The following is a 16081-nucleotide window of genomic DNA, read 5'->3' on the forward strand; positions in this document are numbered from 1 at the left end:
AGCTACTGTTGCGTGAGCCTACCTCCCACCTTTCATTCGGCACTTCCGAGGTAACTCTCTGTCTTCTGCTTTACTTTTCGCAATGTAGGATACAAAACTGTCATAGTTAGTTGTATTCTTTAACTGCTGAAAACTGATATGCTGTAGGCTGTAGTTGACTGTAAACATACATACAACTGATATCTGCTTGAGACTGACACATGCACACACACTGCACTAGCCCCGAATCATTCAGACACACTGCGCACACTGTATTTTACTGCAAACACACCGGTACCTGGTATTTGTCTAAATCTGTTAGATTTGCACACAATGCTATATCTGTTCTGAAACACCCAAACACGTTGACACAGCACACGCATTTCACTGTAAGCACACCGGCACCCGGTATTTGCCTGAAACTCGTCAAACTTGCACACATGCTTTATCTGCTTTTTCAAAATTGCGTTTTGAATGTTGTCTTGCAATTGTTATTTTCTGTTTGCAGGAGGGTTCCCATACCATTCGCGGGTATGGGAATACTGGTGCACGGGAGTGGTATGATGAGCTCCCTGACGCAGTCCGACGCATCGTGGACCGGGCGGGCTTCGGCACCTTCTGCCGAGGGCTCTCCAGATTGTCCACATGCAGACCTCTCCTCGCCGCTCTGGCAGAGAGGTGGTGGGACACCACCGATTCTTTTCATTTCTCTGCAGCAGGGGATATGACGATGACCCCTCATGACTTCTCGATGCTCACAGGCATCGGGGTAGGGGGGGATCCGATCCCTTTTGACACAGATATGGATGAGTGGACCGCCGCTCAGGTCCATCTACTGGGGGAGGCGCCACCCCTAGCTCGCCCAGGTTTCGTGCGGTACTCCTGGTTCGAGGTACAGTTTCGAGTTCAGCCCGTATTGGAGGAGGAGGCGCAGATGACCCCGGAGGACGTGGAGAGGTATGCTCGCGGCTTCCTCATGTTCCTGTTCGGGACTACTATCTTCGCCGACCGGGCGAACACCGTGCCTCTCTGTCTTCTCAGCGCACTGGTGGACGTCCGGGACATTCTGCACTATGACTGGGGCGGCGCTGCTCTGGCCACCCTTTACGGGTACATGAGCTCGGCTTCGCGCGGCAGCGGCCAGCTACTCGGAGGTTACTGGCGGGCTTGGGAGGTACATTTCTTCTTTGCTTTTCATTTCTGTCTCGTACTTTCTGTACCTTGTACACTACACACACTGTAGTCTGCTTTACACTTGCTGTATACTGTACACACGGCACACACATACATTCTGCTTTACACTGACTGTACACTGCTCACACTGTACACTGCACACAATACACTGCACAACACACGGCTCTGCCATTTCTGCTTTATCTGACGGTCATACTGACATCTGTTTTGCAGTTGTGGGTTTACGCCTACTTTCCTAGGCTTGCCCCCGTGCCAGTTGCGGAGACTCCTCTGGCCGTCCCCTTTTCGAGTCGCTTCAACGGGAGATGCACCCGGCGACCGCGGGAGACATTCGGCTTCTTCCGCCGATATTTCGACACCATCACCCCCGCGGAGGTATGCTTTACTTTCAGTTCATTTAAGCTTTGCTTTTCAACTGTATATTTCAATAACAGTAGATAACAAACTGTCTGCCATTTTCAGATCACTTGGCGGCCGTGGGCTCCCTTGCCGGCGGCGATGCGGGATCGGTTCCCTGGTGCGGAGGAGACCTCGCGTTTCCGGATTCTGCTTAAGGGCCCGGTCTGTCGGGCTTGGAACCTGGGGGAGCGTTTTCTACGCCAGACCCTAGGGTTACCTGAGCAGATTGTCCCGGTTCCCCCCTGTAGACATGAGGGAGACCGAGGGGCTCACCACTGAGCAGCTGGATGATTACTCCATCGGCTGGGAGGAGGCCGGCTTCCGAGGCACTGGAGACTATCAGGAGTACATGCGGACGTACCTGATGCGCCCCATGAGCGGCCGTCGAGCAGAGGGGGCCAGGCCTGTGGCATCGGCGGCTGGGGCCGGAGCGGGAGCAGGGGCTGGATCTTCGAGGATGGCCCGGGTCCGTGGTAGGGGCGGAGTGCAGGGAGGACGGGGAGCTGGCTGGCCTGCCCTGCCTGCTGTACTGACTTTCCAGGGACAGGGTGGGGCGACCTATCAGATCCCCTTCGCCTCTCCACCGGCTGGTCATGAGTTCATCGACATCCCCGACTTACCACCGGTACGTATCACTGCACTTCGTACAGTCATTTCATTTCAGTTTACTTGATATTTCACAGAATATTGATGCATCTGATACTTTTGCAGGCTTCTCCTCGGTATACCCGTCAGTCGTTGGCGATGAATGCCTCGATGATGGGGATGCTTCAGCGGACCTTTGATCTCCTAGCCCTCTACAGCATACCGGTATGTCCTTCTAACACTGGCCTCAAACCATTCATACACTACTTCACATAATCTGATGCACGGCACAACACCCGATACACTGATCTCACAGCATCTAACACACTGCATACACTGCATTCTGCACTGTTAAACTGCCCACGGCATTCATACACTGTACTCACACACTGCATTCTGCACTGATAAACTGCTCACGGCATTCCTACACTGTACTCTACATTGCATTCTGCACTGATAAACTGTCTACAGTATACTGATGCATTTCCCTTTTGTGTACCTTTTCAGCCTCCTTTCCAGATTCCCATGGCGGGAGGTGCTCCAACGGGACCTTCTGTTCCTGCTCGGGGGAGAGATGAGGAGGGCAGGATATTTCCCCGTACCAGGGGAGGGCGTACTCACGTCGGGAGCAGCTCGCGAGCTCCAGTCCCGGATGATGACGACGACGAGGAGTCAGAGGCGGAGGCAGAGGGGGAGTCAGAGTCATCAGAAGAGGAGACCGGAGACGGTTCTAGATCGGGCTCTGACGACGACGCTGATGATGATCCTGGACCCTCGTCCAGGAAGAGGACCAGGACAGACTGACGGCCCTTCGGAGTTGCTTGACATGGATGCAGATTTTTGCTATCTTCTTCTTTCTTGTACTTTTCTCTTTGTTGGTAGATAGATTACCTTGTACTGCTGCAGGCAGATTTTTTGTTTCCAAAACTTGTACATTTGAAAAGATAATGAAATGAAACGACCTTTTTATCTGAAAAAGTGTTTACATTTACACATTTCAATGCATTGCATCACATCTCATCATGTTACACCTCAATGTAAATGGAACTGATTGGTTGTCTGAAAATTGAACACTTGCACTGCAATAATCAGATAACTTAAACAGCCAATAGCAAAATAACCCAAGCAGCCCACTGTCTGATTCTGGACACACAGCCCTTGCTCTACTGGGGATTAATCTGTATACAGCCCTTAGCACAACATTCGGTTCATCCTGCACACAGCAAATTCTAAACAAAACAGCCCAATCTGACAAGACGGCCTACAGCGGTGAAATCAGCTAGGGTTGAAACATGCTCAAATGTAGAGAATGGCACAGCATTCTGAGTGTAAGTGATTTTTGAAATCGAATGAGGGTTTTTCAAACCGGGGTATCGAGCCTACAACTGAACACAGCGGGGAGGACTCAAATATAGGTGCACGACCTAAACACAACGAGACACGCTCGGGAAAGACTAAAAACAAAAGACGAGACCGTCAAATCAAAGAGACACGACACATAGACGCGTAAACGAAGATGGGGGACCTCGGACCACGAGGAGCCAGTTCAAACTGGGTATTGTTTCCCACCCTGTCTGATTTGTGATTCTCGCATCACTCGACTCTCAAGCTCGGATTTTCTCTCAAAAACCTTTTCTTCACTTTTCTCTCGACTTACACCTCTCTATTCTTCATTCTCTCATTTTTCATCCCTCCCCGGGGTGATTGATGAATGAACAGGAAGTTGCGGGTTCATGCCCAATGCCGTTAGCTCACGGCTATTTCTTCCGGCGGGTAGAGCGCCCTTCTGACAAGTACGTCGATGACGGGGGAAAGACAGAACGCCTGACTCAACTGTGCCCCTAGTTCATCATTTTAACCGTTCTTTGTTTTTGCTTTTCACTAAAACAGTTTTGATCAAAATGAGAGTCGGATTAACGTACTTGTTCGATTTTTGATTTGAAAAGCATGCAAGTCAGGCAGTAAGCACTGAAAATTTTCCTTTTTTGGGTCCAAGACAATGGTCCAGTTTTGGAAAATGAAATAGTTTTCGAGAAAATAGTCAACCTCAGTAAAAATTTTCAAAAACTATTTTTCAAACAGCTGATGCTCAACAAGCATAGAACTTACTCTTCGAGATGCGCAACCTCAGATCGGAGGCAATGGAAAATTGCCCCTGGTTTGAAGGGGGGGTGGGAGGCAACGGAAAGTTGCCCCTAGTTTGAATGGCGGCTCACGGCGGCTCGTGGCAACGAAAAGTTGCCCCTTGTTTGGGATGGTGCCGCAGCAATCTGTAAACAGTCTTCATTGGTGATGGTCGAACTCTCAGACACAGAGATGACGAAGACGGTCACAACACATATATGGACACAATCACCTTGAAGGGTGTCGGCCACTGGACTTTGGGAATGAAATCGAAACCATTGCATAGACTGAGACGCTATGAAAGCGTTGGGGGCTGGACTTCATGATGAAGTTGCCTACGTATCCCAAACATGGGAATCAAGCCTCACGTAGTTCCGCCTAAGGTCCACTCGGGTATTTTAACCTTCACTTTGTTTGGCTCTCATTTTTGCCAAGGCGCCCAATGCGGGTTTTCGACCTTGCGAGCTTCTTTTCATTTTCTATTTCTTTTTTTTATTTCTTTTTCTTTTTTCATTTCTTTTTTGCATCTTCTTCTTTTCTTTTCTTCTTTTTTGTATTTTTTGCTTTTCTGTATTTTTCTCTTGCTCTAACTTTTGCCTGGGTCGTCCTTCCGGGTTTTCGGCCCAGCGAGCCTCTCAAAGGGTAAAAGTGTAGCAAGTCCATGCCAAATGGTTTTTTGAATTGAAGCCCCTCTGTATCTAAGAGAACGGCTGTTGCAATGATTTATAGGAGAATCCATCCCGGTTACTCCACGAGCTTCTTCCGGCGAGATCTACTCCTTCTGATTCGGCTTTGATGCCTCTTGCTCGAGGGCTGCTTCAAAACTGGCCACACGGGCCTTCTCTGACGGTTGACTGTCGAATGTTCCGGATGAGTTCGAGGTTCAAGACAACAGGCCGAATCTTGAGGTTGAGAGCGATCCTAGGCTGCACAATCTTAAGAGCGATTCCACACAGGTCTTCACAGGGCCGCGTAAAACATTTGTTTTTGAAAGTTTTTAAGAAAGCGACAAATCGCTCGCGCCGAAGATAGTGTGGAACCAATCTGGATCAAGCCAGGATCCTTCTCAGTACTCACGCCGACAAGCATGATTTCATTCATAAAAAGGCTTAGCACGCCTTTCTTTCTCTCAAAATGATCAAAATTTTACAAAACCCGAGGAATTCCTTCCTCTTCGTTTTCATCACCGCAGTGTTCAAAAAGTTTGTTTTTGGAAAACTTAGGTTAATGCAATGAGTTTGGCGCGCAGGAGAGCAGACGAGATGTACTGTCGGCCCAATCAAATTCCCTGGCACTTATGCTGAAAGCAAGCATGAAGTTTGAGATAGCAACAACTGCTTCAATCGGCTCTGTTGGTGCAACTGGCTCCTTGGCAGAAACAGACTCAAAACAAAAACAGATAATAACAAAATGGCGTTCGGGACAACGACCCCAGAATCACCTGGTATTATATACAACGGGGACTGACTCGATACAACAAGACAGACCCTTAAGCAAAAAAGACTGACTCAAGACAAAGAGACAGACTCAAAACAAAAGACTGACTCGATATCCAAGCCAGGATTTACAAAACTCGGTCTCACCGATGCTCAAAAATGCGTGCCAGACGCTTCAAAAATACACCAAATGTTGCCCGCGGGCGGTTCACTTTACATACTCGCAGTATCTGAGCCCTCGAAATCCAACAACTGAGTGGAGACGGGCTTGCCTGAGGTGGGTGGTAGGATAACCTTGTTATCAATCAAATCCTGCACTTCATGACGAAGGCGGGAACATCCATCGGTACTGTGACCGGACTGTTGATGGTACGCGCAGTACAAGGTAGCATCATGAGTGGTGGGGAGATTCTTCAGTAGTGGCCGGGGCTCCAAAGGCTTAAGATGCCCATTCTTCGCCAATATTAGCAATGCCCTAGACAAAGGCATGTGGAGGTCGTGAAAGACCCTGCGCCCTCGGGGCAGGTACTTTGCAGTTTGAGGATTCTTGCCAGATGCGCTAGCGAAAGGATAGGCTGGCGTTGCCTTGGCTTTTTGGGCCTTTCCCGGTGCAGGGTTGGGAATGACAGGAATTGTCTGGGCATGACGGGGCCCATCCCGATTTTCTGCCTGGCTTGAACTGCCTTTGATTGGAGCGGGGAAAGCATCATCCACAGCTTTGATCACGATCGCAGATGTTTGTTGCTTGTTCATCCCTCTGACTTTCAGAGCCTCGACTGCCCACAGCAGTTGCTCAATGGGGTCGGCATCTACCTTTGCCTTATCCTTTCCTCTGGCCTCAGCCAGATCAAGGGTCTGGGTCGATGCTGGCACGTCGCGGCTGTAGCTGGAAGCCACCTCTGGCTGGCTAAGCTCCATCACAATCCGCCCCAGCAGCGGGGGTTCCTGTGGCACGAAATTCCCGGTGTACGGCGCCGCTGGCGGCGAAGCCGACATTCCATAGGCGAGGTCCGCCACAGACCTTTGGAGATCGCCTATCATCCCCATCAATTCAAAGGTGGTGGGCTCACGAGCCTGGTATAACTGGGGCGCCCAGACCGGGTGCACAACGGGCAACCTGGGCGGGTGTGACATACTGATGCTGGCCTCACTCTGCGGAGCGGTTCCTTGTTCCAATGCAGCCGTCATGACCACAATTTCTTCTGAATTTTGTGCCGCCATAAATCCTGCCTCAGCAAGGGGAGACACTGGCTATTCTGTATCAATTCTGCAACTTTCTGAACTGAAAGGAAAAACAGACAGCATTTCAGCCCAAACTGATCAAACATGGGTGTAGCCAAACAACTGTATCCTACTGCTGATCACTGTTCCTAGATTTCTGTTCCCAAAATACTGAATCTGATACCCGCGGATAACTGATTCCTGATAACTGATTCTCAACAATACTGATTCTGGTGCCCTCGGGCCCGATACTCAAACTCGCAAACTGGTATATGCGTTCCTATAGAGATACACTCTAAAAGCACATAGCAAGTAAGTGAGAGCCAAAACACCCCTATGTTGGGGTAGGGTTTCCCTGTCCTATTTTGTCAGGAACTAGGGTTTCACTATGCACACAGCAGTTCTCAAACAACCTAATATCGGGTAAGCAACCTATCCTAACTTGGAATGGTCACTATGGATCCGAATATGCACTAGGTCGAATGGTCAAAAAGGGTGCCCCGGTAAACCGGGGTTTGTGTTCCTATGCTGTCAGAGCCCATAGCCGGTCAGCCTTATGGACATGCCTTGACAAGACAAGCCTCCGGCAAACCGTTCAGGAATGGCAGATGGCAAACACTGTGTTCCTAGGCGCACCAATGCACATGCAATGCAAAGAAACACATAAATGAAATCAAAACGGGATATCACGAGTTCGAGTCAAGCTCTCTAAAAATCCCCAGCAGAGTCGCTAGAAACTGTAGACGCACCCGTGGGCCTCATGCTACAGTTCGGACTCGATTTGTGTCACGGTTCTAAGTCTGAACCAAAGAGTCCAAATCCGGCAAATCGTTTTGAGAAAAATAGATTTTTTTTGAAAGAAGTGCCAAACATAGACTGCTTTGCCAGATACAGAGTCGCCACCTAAATATTTTAAAATGGGGGAATTTAGGAAACCCTGACTCAGTGCCGAAGGCCACATGTCCGTCATCACCGGAGTTGTCTCAGCTCGGGAGCTTGGGTACGATCGGGGAAGGTCAGCTATGAGCACCCCCTTTCGCCCGGTCCGAAGACCGGCCTTTACTAACCGTGATATCCGTTTTTGAAAACTTTATGTATTCTTAAACCAATTGTTAGCCTAGAATTACTATGTTATGCGCGCAGCAAACAAGTATAGACCAAATCGCCCAAATTGGAACAAAACATTTCATGTTTGTTTTGAAAATGGTTTGCTACTCGCAAGTAGGCTAAAATGTAGATTTTGCCACCCTCAAGTGGGCTTTTAGAAAAGATGATTTTGCCACTATCTAGTGGGCTTAAAACTCACAGTTTTAATGCATTATTCCAATTTAGGTAGTTCAACCTCCATCCACAGGCATTCAAGCAGTTATATCACATAAGCAGCTAGCCTCATGGTAATCATACTGTCATGGAAACACTCACACGCGTGCGATATGCTAAAGCATAAAAGCTTGCCTAGTACTCCGAGCCAAAACAGAAACTAGTCAGTAATCATATGCATGATCCTAGTTCATGTTAAAAATGGCTAATGCAACACATGCAAAGATGCAATCTAAACAGGCTCGGCTAACCCTAAAATGGCATATGAAATGCTACAAGTAACATGTATTCAATTTGGAATTGAAAAGTACAATGTAGTTTGTATGATGTACCGAGCCCGGTGCATGTCAACAAATGCATGAATGCACGCATGCATAGCATAAGGTATGCTAAAATAAATGTGCCCTAATCTACCATCATAAGCAGGTAAATAAAAGGGAAGAAAGACGTGAGGTTGGAAGACATACACACCACCCACGCACACTTATTACAGATTTGCCCTCGCTCGGAGGGACCAAATAAATATTACAAATTAATTAACTACACAAGCTAATTAATATTACAAATTGCCTAATTTAATTAACAAATTAAATAGACTAATTAAAACAGTAAAATCGCCTCGGGAAATGCGCCGCCATGCGCAAGCTGCCTTTGTTTTCTTTCCTCTGCTCCTCTGGAGGCTGTCTAAACCTCAGGACTGCATTCCTGGACATTGGGGAGTGCCACTGGCTGAGTGGAATCACCACCGGCACTGGTGTGTGGCCATCGGCACAAAACGAAGCTGTCGGCAGAGAAAAGATTGCCGGCCGGCACCTTACACTGCCGGTCGGCAAAGAAAGCCTGCAGGACCTGCAACTCATAGCAACAGAGGGCAAAACAAGACATGGCAGCACAATTCAAGGCATGTATGCACCAACCATGTCCCTTATCATGATAATGACTCAAAGGGGCATGTGCCTCGATTCTCGGACCATCAATCACACATTTCCATGCATGATGGCCCAAAGAACCAAGTATGCAACTTTGATTTCAAATGTATGCAAACCAATCAAACAAAACTCCCAATCCCTATCACCCAAGTCAAGGGACAATGAATGCATGCAAGATGCAATGCAACCTAGGCATACAAGCTAAGGATGCAACATGGCATAGCAATGAACTTATGCAAGCATGCAAGCATACGTATGACAATGCAAACTAATGCTAAGATGGTCTTATACATGAATTAGGCAGCTCTAATAAGGCCTAAAACATTGGCCATTAATGCCCAAAATGGATGCTAAGCACACATGCACACACACACATGTTAAGACCCAACACTTACGCACGAAGCAAGCAACATTCAAGCACACTTGAAAGAGACATTCATGGACTAAAAGCATGCAACATAAGCTCTGAAAATCATGCTAATACATGGTGCCAAACCAAGCAACAAATCAAGCTAAACATGCAACAAATAGTCTAAGTGTTCAAAGCAAATCCAAGGAGCATTGAAATACACTTACAAGACTAAACATGGTATGAGCTTATCAACCAAAAATAGAGTTTTGGGGCATCAAAACAAGGCCTAAGGACCACTTAGATGGCATTTAAATGACCCAAAAACAAAGGCATGCATAGACACCAAAACATGGAGCATTGCTACACAAGCTTCCAAAGCATGAAAGAGGCATGCAAGGCAATCAAACAAGCATGGAAATGGGACTGAAATAACATGTGGGGGGACCCCAAATCACCAAATCGATGCAAAGATGTCATGTTACACATGCACATACTCAAGGCTAACAAGCCCAAATACAAAGAAGCTATATCAAGCATGCCAAAATCGACCCAAATACTTATGGACAGATCTAAAACATGTCAAAATAAGCACAAAATCTTCACAAGACCAAGCCTAAAACATGCTCCAACTAAGGCTAACAACCTAAGACATGTTAAGGCATAAACAAGGCATTACATGGCAACTATGCTAAGCATGCATGGAGTTCCAAAACCAACTTGAAATCATGTTATATTATGGATATATAAACATGAAAAAAATCCTAAACATGCTCAACACACACTCAAGCATAGGCTTCCTTAAGAGGCAAAAATATGTCCTTTTCAAGGACAACAAGGAGAGGGGGTGGCCCTCTCCTTCTTGGGACTTCAAGGCATCATCTCCACCACTCAAATCCCTCAAGATTTCAGTGGTGAAGAGATCCCAACACCAAAATCCCGGAGCTAGCACAAAATGGTCCAAAAATGAGACTTTTCAAGGCCTAAGGGTGATCAACAACCCTCAAACCGAGAAACACTCTTAATAAACAATAAAGAGGGCCTAAAAACAGAATTTTTTTATGTTATACAATAAGCACAAAAACAGCTCTAAGATAGGTATAAAATCAATGCAAAAATGGGGGAAAATGGGACTAGATTCTCACCCTTGAAGCCTTCTTCACAAATGATGCTCCAATGGCCTCCTTTGGCTCCAAACCAGCACCAAAACTTCAAAACAAACCCTTTAGAACCTCAGCTCCAAGGGAAAGGTGAAACACTAGGTGTTTGTGTGCAATAGTAAGACACAAAACACCTAGTGAACAAAAGAGAGGGAGAGAGAGATAGAAAATGTATCTAACTCAAAACCCTAGAACTAGAGCTCAACAATGGCTGTTTTGCTCTCCAAATATCCTAAGTTTCCAACCTAAGTCTCTCCCTCTTTGCCACCAAGAGAGAGCCTCTCTCTATATCTCTTGTAAAGCTTACAAGACAAGCTTTACAAGAGGGAGATCCCTCCATACACGTGTATGGAGGGGAGCAAAAGCAAGACAGCTGTCTAAAAATATCTGCAAAAGCAGATGAACAGCAATCGGCCGGCCAAAAATGCCATCTTGGCCAAAAAGAGTGCCGATCGGCACAACAAAGTGCTAACCGGCAACAAAAAGTGCCGGCCGGCAAACTACATTGCCGGTGGCAGCAAAAACCAGCCGGTGGCCTCTAGCCACTGCCGATGGTGGGTAGGGATGGTCTACAAGCCCTACCCTGCCTCTCAAAGGCAAGATGCAAGTGTTTGGTGCAAAACCAGACACTAAACGGTCAAGTTCGGAGATTCTGAGGCAAGGCGCGCGAGCCGAGGCCTCCGGGAACTCCAAACGAACACAAACATGGATAATCACCGAGTGTTCAAACGGTGATGTCCAAGTCTTGAGGACGGTCAAAAATGGGGTGTCTACAAGTGGCTTTTTTGGATCCCTAACAAACTCATCCAGATTCGATTGGAAAAACTCCCTCTTCAGAAAAGACGACCCAGTTTCTACAATACGGGCTTGGACTTGACTGTCAACCCTGAGAATGTCTATAGATTCCCACAAAGGTCTAGCCATTTCTCAAGCTAAAGCACTCATGGATTGCTAACCAATTGGCTCAGCCATGTTGGCCTAACAAACTCCCTTCTCTTGCACCGAAATTTCATCTGGTATTAGCACCTCTTGCTGCCTAGGCCTACCATGCCTACCGCCACCATGTCTACCTCTCGATATCCTAATAAAGGTAACACAATTTATTAGCACATTTAGGAGTGTGCCGAAGCTGATTCACTCACGTCCTAATGTGGTGGAAAACAACTAATTCACTCCACATATGCAGCTAATCACATAAGCACCAACAAATTTCCCTTCTAGATAATGATCGTCCCGTGACATTACTAGAGTGCTAGTTAGAAATAGCAGTGATCAAGTACTCTTCCAACAAGACTTCCAAAAACTCATAGACCCAATCAATATCCTGGAAATTAAATCCCATACTCATCTACTCACATAAACATGTTATCACGTAGGATGCCAGGTCTACTTCTAATATCATCTAGTTAGATAACCCATTGTGGTAAAAAATACATCACAGGATCCCAAAGTATTCAAACCCGTTAACTCTTATTCCATGTTGTAACGCCCTGAAATAATAATAATAACCCACATTATAATATTTTGTAGAATTGATCACTGACATTATATTTAACATTTCTATTTATACTCCTTGATCACACAAAAGATGACATATGCATGTATACATTCATAAATCCTAGATCCTAAATCTATAACTTATTGCATGTGTACATGAATTGGAATAAAAAGAGAATCAAATAATTTTATGCCTTAATGGCTACATCTTTCCAAGTCAATGCTTGGGTACAACAAAAATGAGTTCAACTCAATATAATTAAAGCCCAAGGCTTGTACAAAATAATTACATCAAAAGAAAACAAAAGAACATCTTGGCTCCAAGTCTTCCCAATCTATGTCCTTGGTGGACTCATATCATCAGCACTTGAAAGTTATTTTCCACATAGAGTGAGTTAAGCCCAATAGAGACACTTTAATACAATGTATCAATCTTTACAAAGTCATAACGTGAATGCATATGCATGTCATTTGTTAAATATTTTACATTTTTATCTCAAAACAATGCAATGTCAAGATTATTTGTTAATTCATGAAAATATCCATTTACATCAAAAAATAGGGCAGTAGATACAAAAGATTGGGAATCTCTAGATACGTGTCTACCAGTAGGCTATACAAACACTACTAAAGCCATTTTACCGATAGTAACCGGAAGGATCAACATGTAACCGTCCAAGTTTCTGGACATTCATCAAGGACAAACAAGCCAATACAATAACCACAACTACACCCCGTAAGTAGATTCACCAAGGTCTTCATCCATTTTTCTCAAAATAATGCATTTTCAATGCTTAAGTATGAAACAATACTCAATGCAAGATTTATGAATAATTTGTTTCAATTCACCTAATTCTCATGCAATGTTTACAACAATCAAAGCTATCCTCTATTGATAGCCCAAAACAAATATTTATATTCAATAGATAATTTCTAACAAACGACATATTCTAATCATTTTCAAGATGGGAGCGATATTACATATCTAACTCCACCTTCATCATCAACAGATACACTCATTTCATTCTTTTCATTTCCTTTTTCTTTCAGAAACCAAATATCAGTGATTTTTGAACAAAACCTCAATTACTGACAAAATCACATTTAAGTGAAGAGATTTCAACGTTTCAACATATCTCAACCATAAACACCTCTCCATAACCTTTCTCAACCACTCATTTGAAAACCCGTCTTTTACATTTCAAAATCAAACCCTAGGGTTAAAAAAAAATTTCCAAATCAATAAATCCTTTCAATGAGCAAATAACTAGGCCAAAAATCATACCAAAGGTTTGAAAAATCCCTACATCAAGATTAGAAAAAGAAGAGAGAAAGGATTAAAGTTTGACGGAGCCAAAAAAGATATCCTCTCATATTAAAACAACATTTTCAATGAGCTCTACCTTTTTCTCCAAGGAACTAGGATGGAGAAATCAACGGATTGGGAGTATTTGGGATTTAAATGTAAGAACTAGAGAAAAAAGAGTGAAGAAATTAGGGTTTGGAATGTTTTAGAGAGAGAGAGGAAGTGAAAAATTGATAAAATCTCTTTTTTCCCGATTTGAAACACGCACAGAACGCTCGAGCGATGAAAACACTACTCGAGCATCAGACACAATAAGTGACACCGCTTGAGTGACCAAAACACCGCTTGAGCACACAATGACCGCTTCAGACATGCAAAAGACTGCTTGAACGCAATAAATACTGCTCGAGCAAAGATACCATACTTCTAGAAGTTTTGTAGACCCATTAAAATACGGGGAGATCTCAATGACAACTCAAGCTACCAAAACACCACTCGAGCAAGCAAGAAGAAAACAACAACACTTTTGAAAAACTAACTCCTAACCTATTTCAAACATCACCAACACTCAATTCAACTACCAATAAGATGAAAAAGGTATGAGCAACAATTAAAGACACGGAATCCCGGATCCAAGAGTAAGAAATAGATCAGGCCTAAACCGGAACTATTATAATAAGTGGAAAGAACTTAAGAGAAGAACAATTTGTCATAGAAAATGCTCAAGAAAAAGAAATTAAAAAAAGACAGAATATTACTAATAATACAAAAAGACAAAATATATCAAAAATCAGTATTTAAATTAAAAATTAAATATATATATATATATATATATATGAAAGGATGGAAGGAGATGTAGAAATTAAGTATTGTGAGTATGATGTGGCAGAGATAAACTTAATAAACTATGAAAATATATTAAAAATAATAAAGATAGTAAGTATAATTATATACATACATAGAGTGTACAAATACAAATTACACTGTTATTTGATAAAGGACATGATACAAATATATATACATTTTTTTGTGATATTAGGCAACGAAATTTTGGAAGGTCCATTATTAGCATAATGAAAAGTAATCTTTGTAGAGGACCATTAAGTTTTAATTATAGACCAGGATATAAGTTTAAAAGATGGATTCATCAATAGATTCTTAACATTAAAAATAAAAACTGTAGGAATCAATATACAAGAAACCACATATCTATTAAGGATATTTTAGAAGATCATATATAAGTTAGGCAATACCATAAATCCTAAAATGTAACATAAAATTATAGCAACAGATAAATTTGAACCTATTAATGGAATACTAATAGATATAATTACACCTAGAATGATAAATCCCAGTGAGATTAAACTAGATAATAGATGGATAACAAGTTTTAATAATCCTAAACTATTACTAAAAGAAAAAATATAATAAAATTAATAATACAAGAAATATTAAAATAGAAACTCCTACTACTTCAGAAAATAATAAGGAAATAGATAATATAAGTATATCACCAGGAAAACACTATATAGATAATTCTAGTACACAATCCGGTAAGAATTCAGTTACTAAAAGAATAATAGGATACAGAACTATGAGTGTGCCAGTATATGCAGATAAAGAAAATCTAATGACTTGGACAAAAGAATATGAAGATGTGCAAAAGGGATATGACACATTCGTAAAAAAGATATATCAAAAAGAGAAGAAAAAGTAAAATTTCATTGGCATATACTAATGTTAATAGTGAATATATATACCTATAAACGTGTGCATACATGGATTTAATAATTACGAACTATGTGTTTAGTAAGATAATGGATGCTCAGTATGAAACTTTTACCAAAGTACATGTGGAAAAACCAAAATCCACCATTAATGGTTCGAATAACCAATAATAATACAATGATCTATAATGAAAACTGAGCAATGTAAATAAATTCCATCACCTTTATCATTCTCAAACTTTGGGCAACCGATCAACCATCACATGATGTAATTATAGGAAGTAACTTTCAATGATTATATAATCCTTGTACTCAAATGTTACACTCTGTTATCTTTATAAATAATAATAAACCAATTGAAATCTTATAGCTAAAAATGATTGTTACATGTCACAACATTGACTTTGTCTTCAACAAGTATAGTGAGGAGGTAATCTTTCCAACTAAGTGGGAAATTGCATTAAGTATTAAAGAACATAGTATTCCTAAAGACATTCAAAAAGAGCAACAAGAAATATATAAAAATTTATATAGCGATGATCCCTTAAAATTTTGTTACAAAGATAAAAGTTGAATTATACCTAATTGACCTTAATAAAATAATTAGAGTAAAATAAATGGTGTATACTTATAATGATATAGAGAAATTCATAAAAGAGATAGAGGATCTCAAAAAGAAAGGACTAATTAGATATAGTAATAGTCCACATAGTAGTCCAGTATTTATGGTTAAAAATTATGTTGAAATTAAAAAGAAAAAGTTAGAATGGTAATAAATTATAAAAGATTAAATGATAATACCAAAGGAGATGATTATTTTATTCTAAATAGGCAAGTATATACCACTAGTTCTCA

At 42.7% G+C, this 16081-nt stretch overlaps 1 protein-coding gene across 1 annotated transcript; it reads left to right on the forward strand.

The window, feature by feature from the left end:
• Window positions 1–998: 998 nt before the first annotated feature.
• Window positions 999–2452, forward strand: LOC145813776 (uncharacterized). The gene is made up of 4 exons (XM_082909767.1): window positions 999–1153; window positions 1387–1548; window positions 1636–2197; window positions 2284–2452. The coding sequence occupies exons 3-4, from the start codon at window positions 1823–1825 to the stop codon at window positions 2431–2433; spliced, it is 525 nt and encodes a 174-aa protein (XP_082765893.1). The 5' UTR covers window positions 999–1153; window positions 1387–1548; window positions 1636–1822; the 3' UTR covers window positions 2434–2452.
• The last annotated feature ends 13629 nt before the right edge of the window (window positions 2453–16081 follow it).

The sequence above is a fragment of the Camellia sinensis genome, chromosome 15 (assembly GCF_055761805.1).
Source record: "Camellia sinensis isolate YWXY chromosome 15, ASM5576180v1, whole genome shotgun sequence".
In the NCBI taxonomy this organism is placed as follows: Eukaryota; Viridiplantae; Streptophyta; class Magnoliopsida; order Ericales; family Theaceae; genus Camellia; species Camellia sinensis.